The sequence below is a fragment of the Corvus cornix genome, chromosome 3 (assembly GCF_000738735.6).
Source record: "Corvus cornix cornix isolate S_Up_H32 chromosome 3, ASM73873v5, whole genome shotgun sequence".
Classification (NCBI taxonomy): domain Eukaryota; kingdom Metazoa; phylum Chordata; class Aves; order Passeriformes; family Corvidae; genus Corvus; species Corvus cornix.
Window position 1 is genome coordinate 88,561,413 of NC_047056.1, and position 20,718 is coordinate 88,582,130.

A 20,718-nucleotide genomic window follows, 5' to 3' on the forward strand; every position below is an offset into this window, starting at 1 on the left:
GATCTAATTTCCTCAGTCAAATGAAGCTGTATTCCATTAAACAAAATACCTTTTAAACCATGTTCAGCTTCCAAAGGAAAGATGATCCAAAGTTTATTTTACTACTTTAAAGATTGCGCTATGTTCTTTCAGGCATTTTTAAATAATACAGTGCTCTTTATGAGGCTGTAACTTTTCCAGAAGCAATCCTTCAGAAATCTCATTGACTGGTACTATGTTCCCACCTCACTGTTTAGAAATGAAGAGATGTATAACCATAGTTTAAGCAGATATGAGCATTGATCACCTCAGCTGGCTACTAAGAGCACCTTCCAGTTCTCGTCAGGAAATTTAGTCACCACTCTGGAAACTCACATAACATGTGTTTGCTCACACAATTTTTGGGACATCATCTGTTTGTACACAGCTTCAGTCTTGACAAATGAAGCACACTATCATACTATTTTTACCTGAATTCTAATGGTACTGATTTAAGCATTCTCCAAGCTTTACTGATGCATATATGCTCTTCTGCTTTACTGCAAAAACAGCTCCAAGAACACTAAGCAAGTAACCTGTTTCAGTACTGGGGACAGCAAGTCACAAGTAAGCTACATTAAGAAATACTGTACTTTCTGCCATTAATATTTGTCCACATTTATTTATGAGTAAAACAAACAGCAAACATTACAGCAAAGGGAACACTCAGGCCTAGATTTAAAAAAGAAGAAAACAGATGCCTGACTAGATTCTGAATTTAGGCACCTCGACTGCTGACAAAGTACACAAAAATAAGTGAAAGTGATGAGCATTTCAGCAAACTTCGTAAGTGCATTTCAGTATTTATTTAGATGTTTTAAGCTCTCGCACTAGATTTTACAAGCTGGTGAACACTGGCAAAAGTATTTCTCCCACAGAACTATAACCACACATTCCCAAGACAGTATAAATATATGGTTGAACTAACATTAATACACATCACCATTTTATCAATTACATAATAAAACAAATTATCAAGTATCCAAATATTAAGTTACGCAGCTTGAAAGGCATACAAAATATTACAGAGGTCTGCCCAAGTCATAGCAGAAACTCAAGAAGGAAAAACTAAAAGAAAAGAAAAAGATCACACTTTCAACAAAGCAATAGTTGGTAAACAACTCTCAATAGGTACAGTAAAAGAAAACTACAAGATTTTTCAGAAATTTTCTGATTAAGAATTTTTAGCTACAATAACAAAGCATTTCTACATTTTAAAAAAATATTTACTAAAGTAAAGGGCATATTCTATACTTCCTGCACAAGACAAAGGCAACATTTTACTAGAAATATTAAATAGCCCCTCCCAACCTTTTCAGGCCCTCTGTTAAGTTGCACATGAAGTGCCAACATTAATTTTACTGTAAGGCTTTTTGTCTGGAGACATTAAAGACTTGTGTGCTTCTGTACAATTTAAAAGATCTTCTACATGAATAACTAGAGTAATGACTTGTAAAATGGAGAGGTTCAGGTAACAGAAAAGTACAGATGCAGGGGTAAAAAACTGCTGTAGTTCATAGTATTAAAAAGACAGACTGTGCAAATCCTGATAATTCTAGTGCGATTGTGGGAGACAAAAACATACAGTGAGCAGGCAAGACTACTTTAGAGGCCATATTCTTCAATATTGAAATGACTGTTGAAAAAAAGATAGTAAGGTCCAGATAAGCTGCTAGTTCTCACATCATTAGAACTATGCTCATTTTAAGGAGAAACATGTAGCTGATATGCTGGGTGTTTTGGCACCTAATCTCTCTACAGATTGATTTATTTTAGTACCCCAATTTTTAGCAGTTGAAACTAGGTCAGTAAGACTCAATGGCATGACTAAAGGGTATTTCATCCGATAATTAATGAACAAGGAGACAGCTCAGAAACAGGGTACAGCAAAAACATTTACTGGGTCTCCAAATAGACAGATATTTATCTAAACGTAGAAGTTGCATTTCTACTGAGCCTTTAGCCTAATAAATACTCCTAAGGAAGCTTCCTTTACTACTAAAAATACCAGACTGATGTCTTTGGAATGCAGTCTGCTTAATTCTAGTTTCCATCCTTTATTTCCAAAGAAGTACTATAGGCTGTTGAGCTTTACTGAATACAACAATTATTTCGGTGACCATTGGAGTCTTTAAAGCGCAGACGCATCTTGGGGCGGTATTTCTCCAAGTACAGAAGTTGCTTGCTGTTGAAAGCTCCACGCCGCTTCCTAGGTGGAGAAAAACAGATTTTAAACAGAACATTAATCTACTGCCCAATGAAATAGTATCACCAATCAGAGAAAAATATTTTTAGGTCACTTAAAAAAGCCACCTTTAAGTCAAGGCGGTAACCAAAACAGGGATAATTGGAAGTTAAGTGCCAGGAAAGAGGGTGGTAGCTTCCTTTCACAAATACCTCACTGGACCACAGGCTCGAAGGAGTACATACCATTTTGGACAGTGTTCTAGCCTATGATAAGCACAAGCCAGAGATTTTACATTAAGATCTTTAGAAGAAACTTTAAAAGGAAGCTATAGAGCAGATACAAGACGGTCTTCTTTAGAGCTGAAGTTATTCATTCTCTTAAAATAATTATGAAGAATACTACAATAGTAAGAAAGTAAATAAATATTTTAAGTTCCCATAATAAGATGCTGAACAGAAATTAAGCTTTGTTTTCTCAAACCATAAATATGTGAAAAAAAGGTACATGTTGGCTGACCGTTTGGAGTATGTACCTGGCTTCCTATTCCTCATTTCATATACAACCAGTACAAGCTGAATTTAATTCTTCAAAGGCCTGCAATTATGCAAGAAGTATTCTGTTACTGTTTATAATGGATGCAGCTTCTTTTAAAGATAGCTGAATCCTGAGAAATTAAAACTTTGAGACTAAAACTGTTCTCATCCAACTTATATACATTGATTAAAAAAATCCAAGGAATTATTTGCCTTCAGCAGACCACCAGAAAAGACTAGGAAGAACTTCACAGCACACTTTGATCTAATAAAGAAGGAAGGATCCATCAACATGAACGAGTATTAGTTCTGGCTAGAAAACAGAACCTAAATTCCACAGGTATTCTGTCTTTCATATATAAAATAAGTAAAGAAAACTCTGCAAATCTAACTGAAAGTTAGATTTGTTAATGGTTGTTTTGGTTTTTTATAAAACCTCCTCAAATAATTATGTACCGCTTCTGGTTTCACCAGGAAAATACCCATTCCACAGGTCCAAGTCCTACAACACTGACTGTGCAGTACAATTTCAGACGTACTAAATTAAATACCTTACCAAAAAAAAAAAAAGGCATCAAAGACAAGAGTAACACTCAGAATTTCCTTCACTACCCAAGGATGTATCAACATATTGAATCTTGGGAATAGCTATATGCGTCATACTTACTGTCTTATGAACTGCACTGCATCTTCATACTTCATTCCACATTCTATCAGTGCAAGAGCAACTAAGACTGGAGCTCTGGTTCAAAAAAAAATAAAATCAGTTTAGCTTTTGTCAAAGCATACTCAGAAAAACAATTTACCCAGTTCTCTCTTCCGCATATCTGAAGTTTCTTCTCTGGGAAAGCAGAAAAGGCAGAAGGCATTTCTCCATTCATTGAGACATTAAATCACCTGGTTTTGAGTTAGCCATTCTCGTTTAAATAGGGGTTTAAATTAACTCTGGTCCACCTTAGCTTCATTCTTCTGACTTTAGGAACAGGAGAGGACAACAGGAATAAAATGAAAGTCATCTTTAACCATTTGTTTTAAATCAATTGATTCTGAGGAAGAATTGCATATGGGTTTCTATTCTCCACAATGAGTCATCATTAGAAGCAGTCAGGATGCCAAAGCAGAAGTCAGAAGAGGGGCTGAGTTCAATAAGAACTGACAAATCCTAGAACTAGCGTTACAAGTTTTAGGAACAGATGCAATCCACAGGCTGCTGCACTCCCCTGAGGATTTCCTTGTTTGCCACGGTGTTCTTCCTCTGACAGAATCAAGTTTCAGTTAGAAAAGCTTGACTTAAATCAAGCTCAAATACCTTAGCAATTTATGACTCCAAAAAAAAAAATCAAAGCAAAACCTCATGCCACACACTAGCAAAAGACTTGTGCATCTACTGGTAAGTGTAAGTGGTTTTGTATGTTCAGGGATTTAAAAGAAAACTTACATGCTAGAAAGCTAGGACCACCTTTTCAACTAATTACCTGCCCAGTTCTGACAAAAAACCAACTGGTATCATTCTAAGCAGCAGAAGAGGACTTGTTTTGGTAACATTCATCACTACGGTGAACTTTGTTATGTGTGAAGCCACAATGCAGTGGATAAGCCAGGCTTATGGACAAGACCAGAAACCTCAATTTTATACTGGACATGCTGAAATCCATGGCTAGAATATATCAGCTCCTTTTTGATCAGATCTAGTTCCCAGGTAGTCTTGAACAACAGTAGAAAAACCATTATTTTCTCACATCTGTTGAACTGTATTTAAGATAGTGCCAGCAGAAAGAAAAAACAGGGCTAAGAGGAGAATATTTAGCATTATCCCTAGAAATTTTCATGTCACTTAGCAATGAGACAAACAGCTTTGGGACTTTGGAAAACACTTTTCATCCCCCAAATAGGTGGTGGATGAAAGCTGGTCTTGATGTGCCAGAACCACCCACTTGTTTGCGGTTAACAGTTACAATGCCCTTGGTTCAAGGATACTGGCAATACTACTGAAATGGAGATGGAGAGGAAGCAGGCAAGTCACCAAAAAACAAATCCATTAGGAAAAAAAGACAAAAATATCAGTGGGACACTCATCAATATACTGGGTACAAGAACATACTTGTTAACTTAATTCTGTAGACTTTGTGAGAGCTGTGACAGAAGCATCATCTCTTGACCTAAAGACCTTTAATAAATACATACAAGTTTCCTGCCATCTTAACTACTTTTAAGCATGAGGTCACTCCAATACTGGATACATGACTGTTTTACATTTGCCTCAAATAAACTTTTGCACTAGATCTTAACAAGTCTGACCAGGGATGACAATTCAACAAATCTTTAAAGCTTCACCCACCTTCCAAGACCAGCAACACAGTGTACAGCAATACAACAACCAGGTTCTTCACGAAATTTAACTTTAAGGAGGTTTAGCCAATCATCAACAATCTGGTTGGATGGTGGAGCACCGTCATCAAAGGGCCAGTCCTAGAGAACGGGATTGCAAATACATAAAAGATAGAATTCTTGTAAGCTGCATGCATAGGCAAAAAAAGACAGGGACACAATGGACAAAGAGCTGACAGCTAAGGAAACCACTGAAACCTACAATTCTCTAATAGTGTAACTATAAGCAAGATTACAAATACCTTCCTTTTAATCAGTTCTCATTAAGCATATGATTTAGATCGAAACTTGAACCTTTTTTCCTTACAAGAAAAGATGTCTGCACATCTTTTTCCTCCATCAGCTGCTGGAATACACTCATAAGAATTAACAAGGTGGTGTCTAATAATCTTTTTTTGGAGAAGGGGGCAGGGTGAAGCAGGAAATAGGTTGGCTTTGAACCCTGCTTCTACACTACTTACCAAAACCTGAATGCCTTCTTTTTCCACCGGAGCAGTGTCATAAGTAGCTTCACACACTCTTACCACTGTGGTAACACCATATTTCTTAAGTTCCTAGGGAGTGAAAAAAAAAAATTGTAAGAGTAAAGTAGCTTCACTTACCATTTAATTTTCTTGATAAGCTAACTTAATAACTCATTCCAAAATTTTCAGTAGTAAACTCATGCAAATGCTTAACATCCTGCAAAGAACACAGAAAGCTGAAAAGACTAAAATCTTGGGTGCTAATGCCAAATACTTTAAGGTTTTCTGCAAACATAGTCTTAATCTGCAGACTAAGTTTTGTTATGTTGGATCAGACTTTTTTCCTTTAAGATCAGATCCAGATCCAAAAGATCATTCATTTTAAAGGAACAGGAAGCTTCCTGGTTTGCAAAGCTACATACTTCACTAAAAGCATTCTGAGCGAAGTTCAAGTCCTCCCCTTCTCTCTCTCTGCTTAAAACAACAGGTTTGCTAGACCACTTAATGTTAAGAGTTACAAGAACAGGACAATGAATTATTCCAGTTCCCGAGTTGTCATAACAAAATTAAGCTTTCCATTTTGCTGTTACCCTACATTAAAAAAAGAAAAAGCAATCCCTCTTCATTCCAACCCATCAGTCACACTGCAAGTGGCACGGTAATGACTAAAGCATTGCCTAAGCATACCTAATATATTTGTGAGAGTATAAAGGCAAGCAAATGTTATCTCACTGTTTCCTGTAAATAATCCTGCACCAAATGCAGAAGTAGCTGTAGTACACCTAAAATCTTACTAAGGAGGGACTTGGCAATCTTGGACCTTCCCACAAAGTAGCTTTGAAAGGAACTTATTAGCATACACACACACTTTATACAACCATGCACTTTATAGTTCCAACATGCTAAATACGTGGTTTAGATGATAAATTCAGTACTAGCAATATATGCCAAGCCACTGGCTTTAGTCAGTAGCATGTACCAAAGCACTTAAAGTAGCTTCAGCAGCTCTGGATGCAGAGTAAGCCTCTGGATGCCACAAATTTCACTCAAGTAGATGCTATGACACAGAGGATCCTCTTAAGCGACACTAAAACCATGATCTGCTAATAGTGAAGGAAGCTAGGCAGTGAAAGCATATTGCAATCCTGTTACTTGTTTCTAAGGTTCTGACCCACAATATGTATCACTATGCAGCAAGTGCAAGGAAATGTTACACCACTTCAGTCTAGTCTGAATGTGAGCTCCTACCACTAAGAGATATTTGTGTTGTTCTACACATAACTCTGCTAGATAATTCCTGTTTTCAAACCTAAACAATGTACTTAATGTACCATGTACTAGACAGTATAATTATTACTTTGCTTCCCTCTCAGAATGATGTTTGTGGAGGCCAAAGTATACATGAACAGATTTGTCTGCAGATCTTTGAAGCATAGCACCAATATTTAAAAAAAATCAATATACAGCCTCAGTATCTCCTCATATGGTTTTCACACCAGTTATCATCTAGTAAAGGAAATTTTAAATACAGCATGCTGTTCAAGCATTAAAAAAATACATCAGTAAGAATTCTGTACTGGCCTTACCTCTATAAATTTGTTTAAGGTTGCATTGGTTGGATTATGTGTGATCAGGAATCTCATGTTCTTGTAGGTGATTTCCACAGGAGCTGGGCGGTTCATTCGGGCCATATTGATTTAGTTAAACATGCAACAAGATTATGAAAGGATTAAAAAAAATTCCAATACAGAAGTGATGTAGAGAAACTGAAGTCTACTTCACTATACTCCACGTGAAATTCTCAGTGCTTGGAAGTATGAAGTTGGGAGCAATGGGAAATGAAATGAACCTCCTAACAAGAAGCAGCAATTCTTCAATCCAGTAATACTGAGGCAAAAGAAAGGCAGTGCACTGAGGTTTACCCCATCCAGGTCTGAATTCCGTTGTTAAATGCTCTGCCAATTTCAATTCAACACTTCTTATCCTGGTCAACCACTCTTAGGGGGGCTTCTTGGTGGAGTAGTAATGAATTTCTACAGTTCACTTGTCTGCATAGAGGTCGTGCTGTGCCTGGCAGTAGTCTCCACTGCCCTTCAGAAACTCCATAAATGTGTGACCAAGAACACCACAGAACTGCTGTAAAAAGAGGGGGGGAGGGAAAGCATAATGAGTACAGGTGAAACAAGGTTATTTTTAAGACATCAAGCTTTACAAAATGAAAAAATAAAAACACAGCGACTAAGCAGTTTCACAAGGTTTATTTTTTATTCCAAGAATTAGGTCTGTGTAAGAATCCTGTTACCTTTCTTAACATGGATTACTTGAAAATAAATACATTTACTTATTACAAAGTTTCCATGTAGGGTTTTTGCAACACCAAATCCCATAATGTATTAAAATACCAATTTCATTTGTGCTTAACATAGCAACAAGTTTTAAGAACTCCCATATTTATAAAAAGAATAGTTCTTCCAGGATACCCATACAACTGCCTTTTCCATTTTGAAATGGGAGACATCACAACATCTACTAAAGTTACAGTGCCTAAAATTACAGAAAAAAAAATGCGTATAAATCCACCTGACTCAAACAGGAGGCCTTGAAAGCAAATGCAGTCTTTGTGGCCTAGCAATACAATGTATGCTTTTGAACAGAGGCTTTTGAGACACATGGATTTCTAACTAAGAAACATTTCACACACTAAAGGCTGAAGATCAATGGCAACCTTATATGCTTTTAACAGTCTTTTTACACCATGACTTCATTAATATACTGAGATAGCAGTAATAGCCTAGCTAAAAACATATATAGCAAGTTTATTGAACAGATAATTCCTGTCCAGTGGTATGCTGCTTAGCTACGGTTAAATTTATATATATAATTACTGCAAGATGCAACCAGGAATTAAGATAGCAAATTAAGTGCTCCAAATTGTGTATTTATTTGCAGATGCTGCAAATGAACGACCCATATGTACTTGTATGCACCGTGGAACCCTTACAGCAGACACGTTAATTCTGTGCCCAGCTACTTTACCAGTGCTCCTGCTTATACCTGCCTAGGGAACAGGTGGGAAGAAGAGGCAAGTTCTGTTTTCCAGAAGAGAGGTACAAGTCGAACCACATGTCCACTAAATATACTTAGGTATTAGAGAGAAACATAATCAATCCTACAAATACTTAGCAGAAAAAATTATGTTGATTAGTCAACTTATTTTCATGTTTTCAGACAGCTTCCTGGTAAGAGTTTTAACATGCGTGTTATGTCACAGGCATGACTTGTAAAAAACAAACAAAATAAAGAAGCACACAAGAAAACCCCAACCTGCTAATAAACACGAGAAAAAAGTTAAAAGAAAGAAACTAAGATGACAATTTCACATCCACTTTGCTGCCACTCCAGAGATACTACCATCACCTGGTAGTGATGTAGACTACAGGAATAAGTTTGCCAGCTCTTGTAAAAAAGCTACTTCAGTTTTTATCTTTAACAACTTGCAAGACAGCAAGAACTCTAAGTATAATAAGCATAGAAAAAGAGTAAGAAGGATCCTCTTAAGTCACAGGTCAACAGAGTAACAGGAACCAGGAGAATTGAGACTCGGAAGAACTCCAAGAGTCATCATCTGACTCACCAGCCATGCCCTAGCAAGGTGGCAGGTGTGCATTTAAAAGCCTCCTAGGACCAGATCCAGAAAATAGCTAAAATACAAACTGAAAAAAAGAACTGAAGGTAACTTATTTAAAGTCACTTTCAATTAGTTTAAGAAGCAGAACAGCAAAAAGGGATGGGACGGCTTTAGGCAGATACAGCTGCACAAGGTCTTGTGCTGCTTTTTGCACTGCACCGGAAGATCTCATATTGATCTCTTCTTAAGGCTGCTAAGAAGAGTAACAGACAGATCCTTGCCCTGGTTAAGGATGAGGGAGTGAAGCTGTCAGAAACATAAATGCATGCAAGTGAGCTTGAGCACACAGAATGGAGTTGTTAGAGTGAAAATCTTTCAATCAGCAAAATGGAAATTTTGGGGAGAAATGCACATTTAACATGTTGCCATACCAGGGTGGGTAGGTAAAAAGAAGTAATCAGGATTTATCCAGTCTTCTAGGCAGGCTGCCCTTAGTCTGCAACTAGGAGTACTCAAGACACCAGACAAACCAGTAAACAAGGAAAAGGGCAGGCAGCACAGAATTAGTTAAGCAAAAAATCCTTCTTTTTAATGCATATTGCTAATGACATCTTAGAAACTGGGTGCACAGGTCAAGTTCTTACACAAAGTAGAAGCAAGTAGATTATGCAATGTTACATTTGAGTTCTATGTGTTATTAACCCTTACAAAGGAATTCATTTTGTTAATTACTGACTTAACAGTCAGTATTAGACACATCACAACCTTAGTAATTCACACAACTAAGGACCTAACCAAGCACATACTTAAGCCTCACTGTTTTGTTTGCCTTGGCAACTACTGCTGCCACATTATAAAGGACCAAAGCTCACAGTTTCCTTTGATGTGAATGCCATCACTTCTCACCAACACTAACAGGAAAGCTTCATAGGCAGACCAACTCCTTAAGGCAGCAACACACTGAACTATCCCAAGACAGCTTTGCCAACCTAGTTTCATTCTGTTCTAGGAGTCAAATAAAAATTAAAGATGAGTAGTACATGGGCATGCTGTTTGTGTTACAGCATTAAGCCAGAGTACAAGGCTTCACCCACCTTCAGCAAAAAGACCTGGAAGATGAGAAATCAGCTGTGAAAATAGTGTTGCAGTAATTATGATGACATCAGACTTTGAGGGAACTCAAACGATGTCATGAGCTTTCAAAAGCCTTGGAAATACAGCTTTGAAATTACTATATTGTCTCAGAGTTTTGGTAGGTAAGCTATCAAAACAGTCAAGATAGTGCATGAAAGCAAAAAGTTGCATAAGTGAGATTCAAATGCAGAGTGTTGAATGCGGAAGGTTCTTCAACAGAGTAACACCAACTCATCATTTGTAGCACCAAGTTGGGTACCCCAGCACGTTCTTTTCAATTTACATATAAATTTTCCTTGAGGAAATTTAACACTGAAAGATTTTGGAAAAAGTAGCAGTTTCCATCCCAACAGAAAGGCCAACATTTAGATTGTTAGAGCCATCAAAATAAACTTGGAAAACAAAGCTAAAGTTAATGTACCAGGACCATCTATTGAGTGGTAACCTGTCCATTATAGCTGCATTAATTATGATCGTATGACCTACGACAATTCAAGCTAGGAGAAGTTAGAAAATAGCCTGTTCATATAGAAGGATGGCATCTTGAAAGGAAAGGCTTAAATTCATGCCCCTCTCTGGGACAGAAAGCTAAAGTACCTGTCTTCACTGACAAGCAGATTCACATGGATGTTAATTTGGGGTTTGAAACAGTCACTCACGTTTGATAAAACTGGTTTATGAAAGTAATCTATTAGATCATTATTGATATAGGGAAAACAGAGAGGTGCAAGGTTATGCCACGCTGTAGACATACTGGTTCACAACTCGGTAGCATCTTGAAAAGGGATGCAAACAAAAGCACTTGTTAACACAGTTAAATGACCCTTTACCTTCAGAAGATGTGCACAATGGTTCACGGTTGCTCAATCCACCTGCTCATAGACCAAAAACATTTATACCCAGAACCAACTATGTGGTCTCACATTCTCTTAAGTCAAGACCTGGCACACACTCACCTACTGAAACCACAGGACTAAAACTAGAAAACTAAAATAAACTAAGTTTCATGACAATTTGAGAACACCTGCAAGGAAGTTTATTGTTCTAAATTACTACCCAACAAAAAGATACTGAATGACAAATACCACCGACTTCCTCTTACTATTCAAGACCTCAGCAGCAACTGCTAAGGCAGTCAGGGAAGAACAGGAGAGTAAGGGGTACAAACTGCGAAGTCATTATGCAAGGTAGAGGCACACCTTCATAAGGTGCTCTTGACAAGATGTACCTCCTATCTACTGGGCACATAAATGCCTGTCTTATGATATCCACAGTGATAACACTGTCCATTTTAGACTACAGACGACCCATTGCCTATGAAAACACATTCACATCTTACCAATGGGAAGGGAGAAACCAAAGGTTTATCACAAATTTGTTGCGACATGCTCTATGCCGGAAGGATATTCCTGTGGTTCAAGTATGCAGTGAAGGGGGAAAAAAAAAAATTATCTCAAAACTTCCTGTATAACAAGTCAATGCAGCTTTTAGAGATGATGAAATTGAGGCCATGTGACTCAGTTCAAAGTTCTTCTGCTTGGACCACAAAAACATTATGCAAAGAAGCTCTAACAGATATTGGAGAAAATTAGACATCACAGAAACCAATCCATCCCCTTGTCTAGCACTACCTCCTGGGTTTCCAAAAGCAAGGAATCTCCAAATGACTTAACACTGTCACTTCAATAGCAAACTACATAAATCCTGTCATTCTACTAAAAAACTATTCCATTATGTTTTAAGCAATAACATGAGAAATTTAGCACACACAGCAATAACTGTCTGCATGTATCTCATCGAGTTTAATTAAGCCATGAACGCCTAACAAAAAGTTGCAACTGAGAAGAAAGCAGTAAGGACTTCCATTTAACACAGAAATATTTCTTGTATTGATCCAATAGAGTGAGTTTTAATTTTTTGAAAAAGGTGACAATCTGTTGTTAGTTTATGGTTCACTAATATCCTTATTTGGGTGTTCTGGTTAATGTTTAAAACAAGTGATCACTTACAGTCAGCCAACATGCTGGGATAGATCCGACATTCTTATGTAGCATGTATTTTGTCAGAACAGGAAAGTTTCACTTGATAGAAGTTATTAGATAAGGCTAAGTTCTATTTATTTCCCATCTTACTGACATTTAGTTTCAGTAAGACAATGACATCCTGTTCCTTTGGCTCTTGTTATATCTGTCATTCATTTTTATTTCTCATTCTCACATTTCCTCTCATGGATGTGTAATTTCTGTATTGCCTCTTCTACATTTGCCCCCTGAAATGACTCTGAAGACAATTTCAAAACCCTTTGCTGTTCCATCACTGGAATAATATGAGCTGACATTTAAGTGTAATCTTAGGTGTCTCGACTTGGCAGTTTTATGAGATTACAAAGAGACAGGTTTCATACTTCTGAGTCACTGCTTTCAAAAGACTCACCAGATGCAGGTAGACATATTGGAAAGTTGTCTCCAGCAGGAGTAAGGAACACCAGATTACAGGACCTTCACGCCACCAAACTGTACAGCTCATAACACTTGCAATGTGCATAGCTGGCTACCAGCTTCTATCGTCGTAGACGACTTGATTTTGTTAATTCTTTGTCCTTTTTGCTTCCCTGCTTTTGGAGGGCGTACTACCACCAGCAAGCCATACACTGTTTGATTTTTTCTGCTTAAATACACACTGTGCTCTGTGGTTACAGATGTTAGGCAGCACAGGCACTGAGATTACTAGGGGAGTTAAAAAAAGAAAACAAACCACAACCCGGCAAGTAAAACCTTCCGAAGCTGAACTGTGATCACCTCCAGAAAGAAATGCCTTCCTTGAAAAGACAGATGGCAAGGTCTTGAAAGCAGTTTCAGTCAAAATTAAGGTATTTGACTGTATTCGTGAGCTTTTGAGGCTCAAGGCAGATTGTTACAGAAATGTCTGCTTCAACGTGTACTTAAATGACTCCTCTGCGGACTTTTCCTGCCGAAAAATACCGGCTGCACACCCGAGTTCGGGCATACCCCACCTCTACTGCATAGAGCTCATTTTGGAAAGGACTCACGTCCTCGCTCGCAGCCGACACCGACTCTCCGCCCGAGCACGGCGGAGACAAAGCAGCTGCCCAGCCGCCTTCGCCCCGGCCGCAGCCGCGCACGTGGGGCTATGGCGGGGGGCGAGCGCCGGCCGCGGCAGCCAAGCCTGGCAACCAGCCTGGCAGCCAGCCGCCCACGGGCAAGCCCCGGCTTGCCCGGACAGCCGCGGGCTACGGCTGCCCCGCAGCCGCGGGGTGCCGGGCTCCCGGCCTGTCTGTCCCAATCTCTCCCCAGCGCGGAGACGCTGTCCCGGCCGTGACAGCGCTCCGCGGGCCAGGCCGGGCCGTCGCCCCGACTGCGGCGGTCACAGGTTCGCATCACGCCTCAATCAGGCTCCCGACGCGGAGCCATCTTGTCCCCCGGAGCCGCCGCCCGGCTCGGCCTCCCCCCGGCAGGGGGCTCCCGGCACGGCCCAGGGCGCGGAGCCACGGCCGCGGAGGCGCTGCCCTTCCCGGCGGGCGGCCCGGCTCGGCGGACTCCACCGCACAGAGCCCGGCAGGGAGAAGGTCGGGCCCCCGCGGGGGGGTAAGCGGCAGCCCGACTCACAAAGCGGCTTTGTACCCGGGCCGGGCCGCCCAGGAGCCGCGGAGAGGTCGTCACCTCCTCCTTTCTCGGCAGAGGAGGGAAGAGGGGCGCCAGCAGGCGGGGGCAGGAGAGGGGTACCAAGGGGGAGGGGGGCCGAGCCGTGCCGCAGCCGGGAGGGCTCGGCTCCCCAGCGGCCCGCCCGACGGGAGACGCAGCCCGGCGCTTCGAGAAGCCACCCGCAGCCGGCGTGGTCCGGGCGACAGAACAAAGAGACAACATGGAGGAGATGGGGGAGAGGGGGAGGAGAGGCGCGGTAGCTGGGAGGCCAGCGGAGCGAGGGGCCAGGGCGGGGGGCGCGGGCGGGCGGCACTCACAGGAATATGGTTACTCATTGAAGACTGTAGCCTGATCATACAGCCGGGGTGCGGGCGCCACCGCCGGGGGCAGGAGGAGCAGAACCAGGAGGAGGAAGAGGAGGAGGCGCTGGAGGCCGCGGAGCTGCCGGCGGGGGTTCGGCGGCGGCGGCGCGGGGAAGGACCATACAGCGGCTGCGGCGGGCGGGCGGCTCTGCGGGCGGCGCCGGGTGGACGCGGCTGCACCAGGAGCGACACTCGGCGCCGCCTCCCGCACGAGCGCCCCGAGCCCCGCCTTTCGAACGTCACTGACGAGCGTCGCGCCCACCCAATCAAAGGCGCCATCGGCGCGTCTGGGGCGGGCGCGAGGCCGCGGGGGGCGCGGCGGAGGCGGGGCGGGCGGGCGCGCGCGAGAGGCGGAGGCGGCCGGCGGGAACCGGTTCGTGAATGGGGACGGGGCGGGGAGCGGCCCCCGGGGCCGCGCCGGGACACCCCGCGCGCGCCCTGCCCCCTCGGGCCGGTGGAGGCGGCTTCGCCGGGAAGCGCTTGGCGCGAGCCCCAGCTCCCCCGGGACGGAGAGTTCCAGACTCTTCCCTGCGCCGCCGGTGCGCGGCGGCCGGCTGGCGCTCCGCAGCCCTGTGCCCGCCGCGGCGGGGCGAGGGGGGAGAGCCGCTCCTGCGCCGGCCGTGGGACGCGGGGTGGCGCGACGCGGGCCCCGTGTGGGTTTAATCTGTCGGCCCCTTCGGCCGCGGGCTGCAAAACCGCTCTGGCGAGTTTAATACCGACAGGAAGCTCTTAGAACGTTCTGCCCGCAGATTACCCCGTGTCTTTTAAGTCGAGATAAAAGCCGTGATTCTGGTGTTGCAGATGGGAGCTCAGCCCAGTACGCCAGAAGCGGTGTGAGAAACAACAGGGCTCGCTTAGCCCTGTGCTCCCTCTCGCTCCTGGGAAAGTGTCTCCCAGGGCATAGGGGTTCCCGAAAAGCAGACGTGAGGAGGTGGAGCCGGCGGTGGGAAGCACCGACGGTATCACTGCAGTGCCTCAGGGATAGCGGCACGGCCGGCAGTCCCTGGCTGGACACCGGCAACCGGGGAAACATTTCAGTGTGGGTCAGTGCCAGCTCTGTGAAATAACAGCCTATTTTTAGCTTGAGTTTGTCTGGAACTGTTCTAATTGTATTTAACTAGTTAAGTCTTTCTTCTGCATGATATTTTATTGCTACTATACCGATTATAAGAGCTTGCAGAAGTTGGTTTTGATCTAAAAAATAAACCGCTCCAATCTGAGCCTCCTCAAGTTAGTATTGCCCCGTACAAAGGCATGGCTGGTTTGTGATTTTGCCCAGATGTCCTGGGTTTGTATAACCTGCATAAACCGTGGTTTGTCCAAAGGAGGTTTTCATGGTATCTGACACGTGAGAGACGTCCTGTTCAGAACATGTCTGTACTATCTTTCCCTCCACTTGGCTTCAGGTGGCCATAAACTAATTTCTAACCAGGAGCCATGTGTCTGCTAGGATAATGTACTTAGCTTTTCTGGGCTGTAAATAGATCTAGGCTGTATTTACATTGTGTTTTCTATTTACTGACTTAGGGCACGTGTCTGGTGAACTTGCAGCTGTTTCCACTTCTCCATATAAAACTTCTTGAAAACGTGCTCAGAATGCTATAAAATAAGATGATCTCAAGGTTAATGGCTGCTTGGAATATTGTTTACTTTTTGGTGGTTGCAATGATAGGAAGGTTTTAGGGGAAAAGAAGTAAAGTCAACATATCTTCTATCGTTAGTAAAGTTTGAGGAATTTGCTCTGAATAGAGTTCTGTGATTAAACAGCTCTTTACCTGCTTTAATCCATGTTTGGTTTTTGTGTTTGGGTTTTTTTCCTCCAACAATGCAAGCTTTTGTTTACTGTTTCATTGCACAATAAACTGATCATGATTTTACAATCAAATTACTTTCTGCTGCAACATCCTTTGAGTGCTCTAGCACAGTAGTTTACTCTGAAAATAAGTCTGGCAGTTTCTCTGAAATTATATACCCAAAGAAGAAAGGATTTAGCTCAGAAAACTTCTGGTCTAAAAGGATTTATTCTTTTTGAGTAAAGAATGCAATGGATAATTTTAATGATTTAATATTAATTTTTATTGGATTGACCCTATGTGGTCCCCCTAATGTGATTAATTATGTCATACAAGTTGTCACGCAGTTCCTGTATTTTATGATCTGAGATGGCAAGAGATGCTTGGAGACTACAATAGTCTCCTATTTCATATAATACAGGCAGGAATCTGAGATATTTGTAGGGGAGAGAGACAAGTGGATAGTTAAAAGATGCCAATTAGTGAACTGATGAAACAGAGTGGGTTGAGGAAACAGAAAGAGATGAGACTCCTAAGGAACTTTAAATATAAGAAAAAAATAAATGCTTGAAAAGAGAAATCTGTGGGCTATAATCAGAAGAGACTGATCCTACCAGTAGGAGAAGCAAAGATGTCATCACCATTGTGGTATTAGGAAGATAAATACAACTTTTATGATAAGAGGCTGTAATAGGAAAAAGCTTGAATACATTTTTTGAAGCAGTGGGAATGAAAAACAAAATGTGGGCATAGACTGAATGTCCTTACCTAGTTGTCTATTCTCAAGAGTTTTTGAAAGTTTTAGTAGGCAGTTGTGCAGTAAAGCAGTCAATTTAAAGAATACAAAGTTTCAGAAATCAAAATGGTGGGTTGTACCTTATGATTGCTTTCTTTTCTCCTAAGTACAATAGTGAAAAAAAATCCCTATTCACACTCTTTATGTAAAAGTGTAAATATTTTATATGCTTTGCTAGCCATTTTTGTAAAGAAAGGGAATCTTAATATAATTAGGGAAAAGTTTTTTACTTCTGATCATCTTTGTCAACCTTTCTGTACTTATAAAAGTTTCATTATATTATTTTTTAGTCAGAGGGACCAGAACAGGAAGTAGTTTTCAACATGCAGTCTCACCAAGACCATGTATCACTTTGAAGTGGTTTTAATTTATTGCTGCTAAATGTGTTCTGTTTTGAGAATGCTACTTCTATGGGATTCATGAAAGTTAAACTTCAAAATATTACTCTTATGGTTTAAATATGTATCTTTATATAACAACTAATATAAATATTACTCAAAGACTAAATAAAAGTACTGGTAATTAATATGCATGTTTTTTGCAGACACTTAACTTCTTTAGTCCTTCTAAAAGTCAGTCAGTTGTTCCTAATGTTTGTCTGGGTCTTCTGTGACATAACATTAGGGCAAAAACCTAATTGTTGTGTACTGGAAAGAAATGTCACAATCTGAATTTGTTCAATTGGATGTAGTTTCATTGTGTCTATATGGACTATTCCTATTTTAAATTTCAGTGGAATTGGGGATTTTATATAGCTATCAATGTCATGTCTATTACTAGTCTATATGTATAGAATTAATGTATGCACTTAAGGTTCTACTGGTTAGATCTTTGATCTGCTGATATTTACTGTAGCCTTTTGTGTAGAGGTTTCTGAAGGCTGTGGTAATGCCTGTGTCATGCCAGTGTGTAAAAATGTGAAGTGAGTTGACTGTCACTGGGTTAGACTGCCATCTAATAGAAAACTCATACATGACTAAGCAGATGAAAACAAAAAAATAATTAAGGGAAAATAATGTAATTAATGCAAATCAATGTAGTTCTAGGGAAAACAGCTATTGCCAAGAAAGCTGACTTAACGCTTTGATAAGATTACAAGATTGGCATAAAAGTAACTGCATACTGTAACACTAAATGTTCATGTTTTCAAACAGTTTTATCAGAGGAGTGTAATCAAAGATCACTCTAAAAAACAAGTGTCACTGATGCAAAGACTGATGAATAGCAAGTAGCGACGATGCCAGCATAGTTCTTCAGAGTAGTCTAGGCTGTTTAGTAGCTTGCATTCACTCAAAAATGTGCTTTTAGTACCAACACTTGCAAAGTCATACACCTAGAACAAGAAACACAAGCAAGATTTTTAGGTTTTCAAGAATACTTTTGTTACTCTTAAAGGAGTATAGGGATTATAATGGACAAGTCAATATGAACACCCAGGGCAGTGCTTTGGTAACGATAAAAATGATCATTATGTGATCCTTAGATGTCTAATGTGAAATTGTGAGGAGTAGAGGGATTTTTTTTTTTAATAACATCAGTACTAACTATTGAGTTACCATGTGCAGATCTGACCACCGACCTTACCTGATCTTCTGATATACATAAAACCCCAACCAATTTGTGTAGAGCCTGTGTGTGGCATTTTTCATGTACCCTGTTACCTGCTCCTTTGTTTATATTTACTGCTCCACCTCTTAACCCTTTTTTGCCTCCCTCTTCAGATTATGTTCAGTGCCATGGCATCTCTTGGATCTGTGATCCTCTGGTGAACAGGATAATGGATGGAAGGGTCTGCAGGACAGTGTCAATTTGTGTTTGAGAGTGGTAGGTCCACAGCTGTGTCACAGAAGAGAGAGTGATAAATTTCTGAGAATGCAAATCTGCAGAAAATGTTCAAAGACTGGAAACAGTGAGACATATAAGGATTCTTCCTGTTTAACTCAAAAAGTAGATGCAGTGATATCTCACAAGGAGAAAATCTAGGCCTCTAAAGGTTTTTTAATTTGAAGAGTAAGATAGATTGGTTTATAAATGTATGACAAATTCACTTGGTCTGAAGTTACTGAAGATACAAGTTACTGGCTTCAGTATAGGAATTACTGGGTGAAATTTCCTGTGCTATGATGTACAGATCATAAACTGTAAAATACAGACTTTTACATCTTGAAGTGCAAATTTAACAGGAAAAGAAGACTTTTAGTAAAAAATGCTTTACTTCAGGTTTTTTTAGTTCAAACTCTTTATGGCATTTTTATTTCAATGAAGCTGTAGAATTTCTTATATTGTGTCTTAACTGGAAATTCTGCTTTTAATATTTCTAAAGTTTAATAATATCAGTAATTTAACTGAGTGCTTTTTATTTTTCCACTGATTATAATTTCATTGTGTGTATAAAAACCCTCTAAATTACTGAGTTTCTTGTTGTCAGTTCTTACTATGTCAGCTTCATTTCTGCAGCTTGGTCTCATTTATTCTTCGCTCTAGCATGTTTTCCTCTTTATTTTTTGATGGATGTCTTCAGTCAAAATCTTTTTTCAAGCTTCTTTCTTTTCTTTGGTTCTTTAAAAAGTCTCATGATTGTTAACCATTAATGCATTTCTCTCCTATGTCCCAAGTTTCAGTCAATAGCACAGTCAGGACGCGGTACTGTTTCCATGGCCTGGGCCCACGTGGTCAGAGCGCACATGGAGCCCTGTACTGCTGGCAAATAGCACCTAAGGAACACTGTTCTGCTGTGAGATTGGTGGGACAGACCTGTACTCGAGAGGAACCTTTCTGCTATGGAAATTTCTATGCTGGTGTGCTAGAAGAGGGATACAGAATTTTTATTGTAGGAGATCTATTTGTGATACTCTAGCACATTATCAAAACTGAAAGAGTTTACAGTGGATTCTTAATATCTGTTTGGCTTCCTCAGCTATGCATATTTATAAAAAAATACTCTGAATTCATTGTGAGGATATAACACAGACTTTTTCACTATTAATGTAAATGAGCACTTCATGTACAAGCTGTGGTATGCTAAAGGTTTCTGGTATAGCATCATGATCTTGGGCTAGATCTTGTCTATTTGCTTTTGTGATAATGACAATTATTTTCCATTTTCAGCTCCAAAACTGGTTTCTGTATTTTGAAGAGAAAGTAATTTTAATTTCTTTCTGGAACCCTGATTATATGCCTTGGCCATGGACGGGTCAGAGGGATTAGAGAACTACTACTGAGACTTCACAAATACAAGCAATGTGAAGGCCTTTTTCAGTTGTTCTTTGGAAAGAATTGGTGAATTTCTCATATTGCTTCTGCCTGTTCGAAAAAATAATTGTCTTCATAATGCCCAGTTTGTATTAAAACTTTGAAGATGTGGTAAAGAAGGATTTTTCATGACTGAAGAAATTATGATCCTTTACAGGCACATGCTGAAATAGTCACTTGGCAGGTTTAACATTCATAATTGGCCCTTAGGCAACATATAATCTGAGTAGATGGTATTTAAGTATTACAGGAGTAATTATAAAGATGAATAATTTCAGAAAATATTTGCACAATATTGCTTACTAGTAAGTTTTCTTTTGTTAGGCTCTTTTTCAACATATCTGCTAGTTTTTCCCATTGAAGTAAATAAAGCCTATTTTCAGGGACGGAAATATTATAGTTTATGGCTTAAACATTTTCTTGAAGGACTTTTAAGACTGTATTACAAAAGCTGCAGAGAAGACTATCACACCCTGAATGGTGCCCTGACTGAGGCCTTA

General features: G+C 40.5%; 1 protein-coding gene across 2 annotated transcripts; it reads right to left on the minus strand.

The window, feature by feature from the left end:
• Positions 1-620: 620 nt before the first annotated feature.
• Positions 621-14,602, minus strand: PTP4A1 (protein tyrosine phosphatase 4A1). Of its 2 annotated transcripts, none has more exons than XM_039569229.1 (6): positions 14,333-14,602; positions 7,178-7,727; positions 5,589-5,681; positions 5,078-5,208; positions 3,407-3,481; positions 621-2,227 (listed from the first exon to the last, which is right to left on the minus strand). In XM_039569229.1, exons 2-6 carry the CDS (start codon positions 7,280-7,282, stop codon positions 2,110-2,112), a joined length of 522 nt encoding a protein of 173 aa, XP_039425163.1. In that variant the 5' UTR covers positions 7,283-7,727; positions 14,333-14,602; the 3' UTR covers positions 621-2,109. The 2 variants fall into 2 exon arrangements, with proteins under 2 accessions (XP_039425163.1, XP_039425164.1); XM_039569230.1 differs by having other exon boundaries at positions 7,178-7,724; positions 14,333-14,533.
• Positions 14,603-20,718: the final 6,116 nt, after the last annotated feature.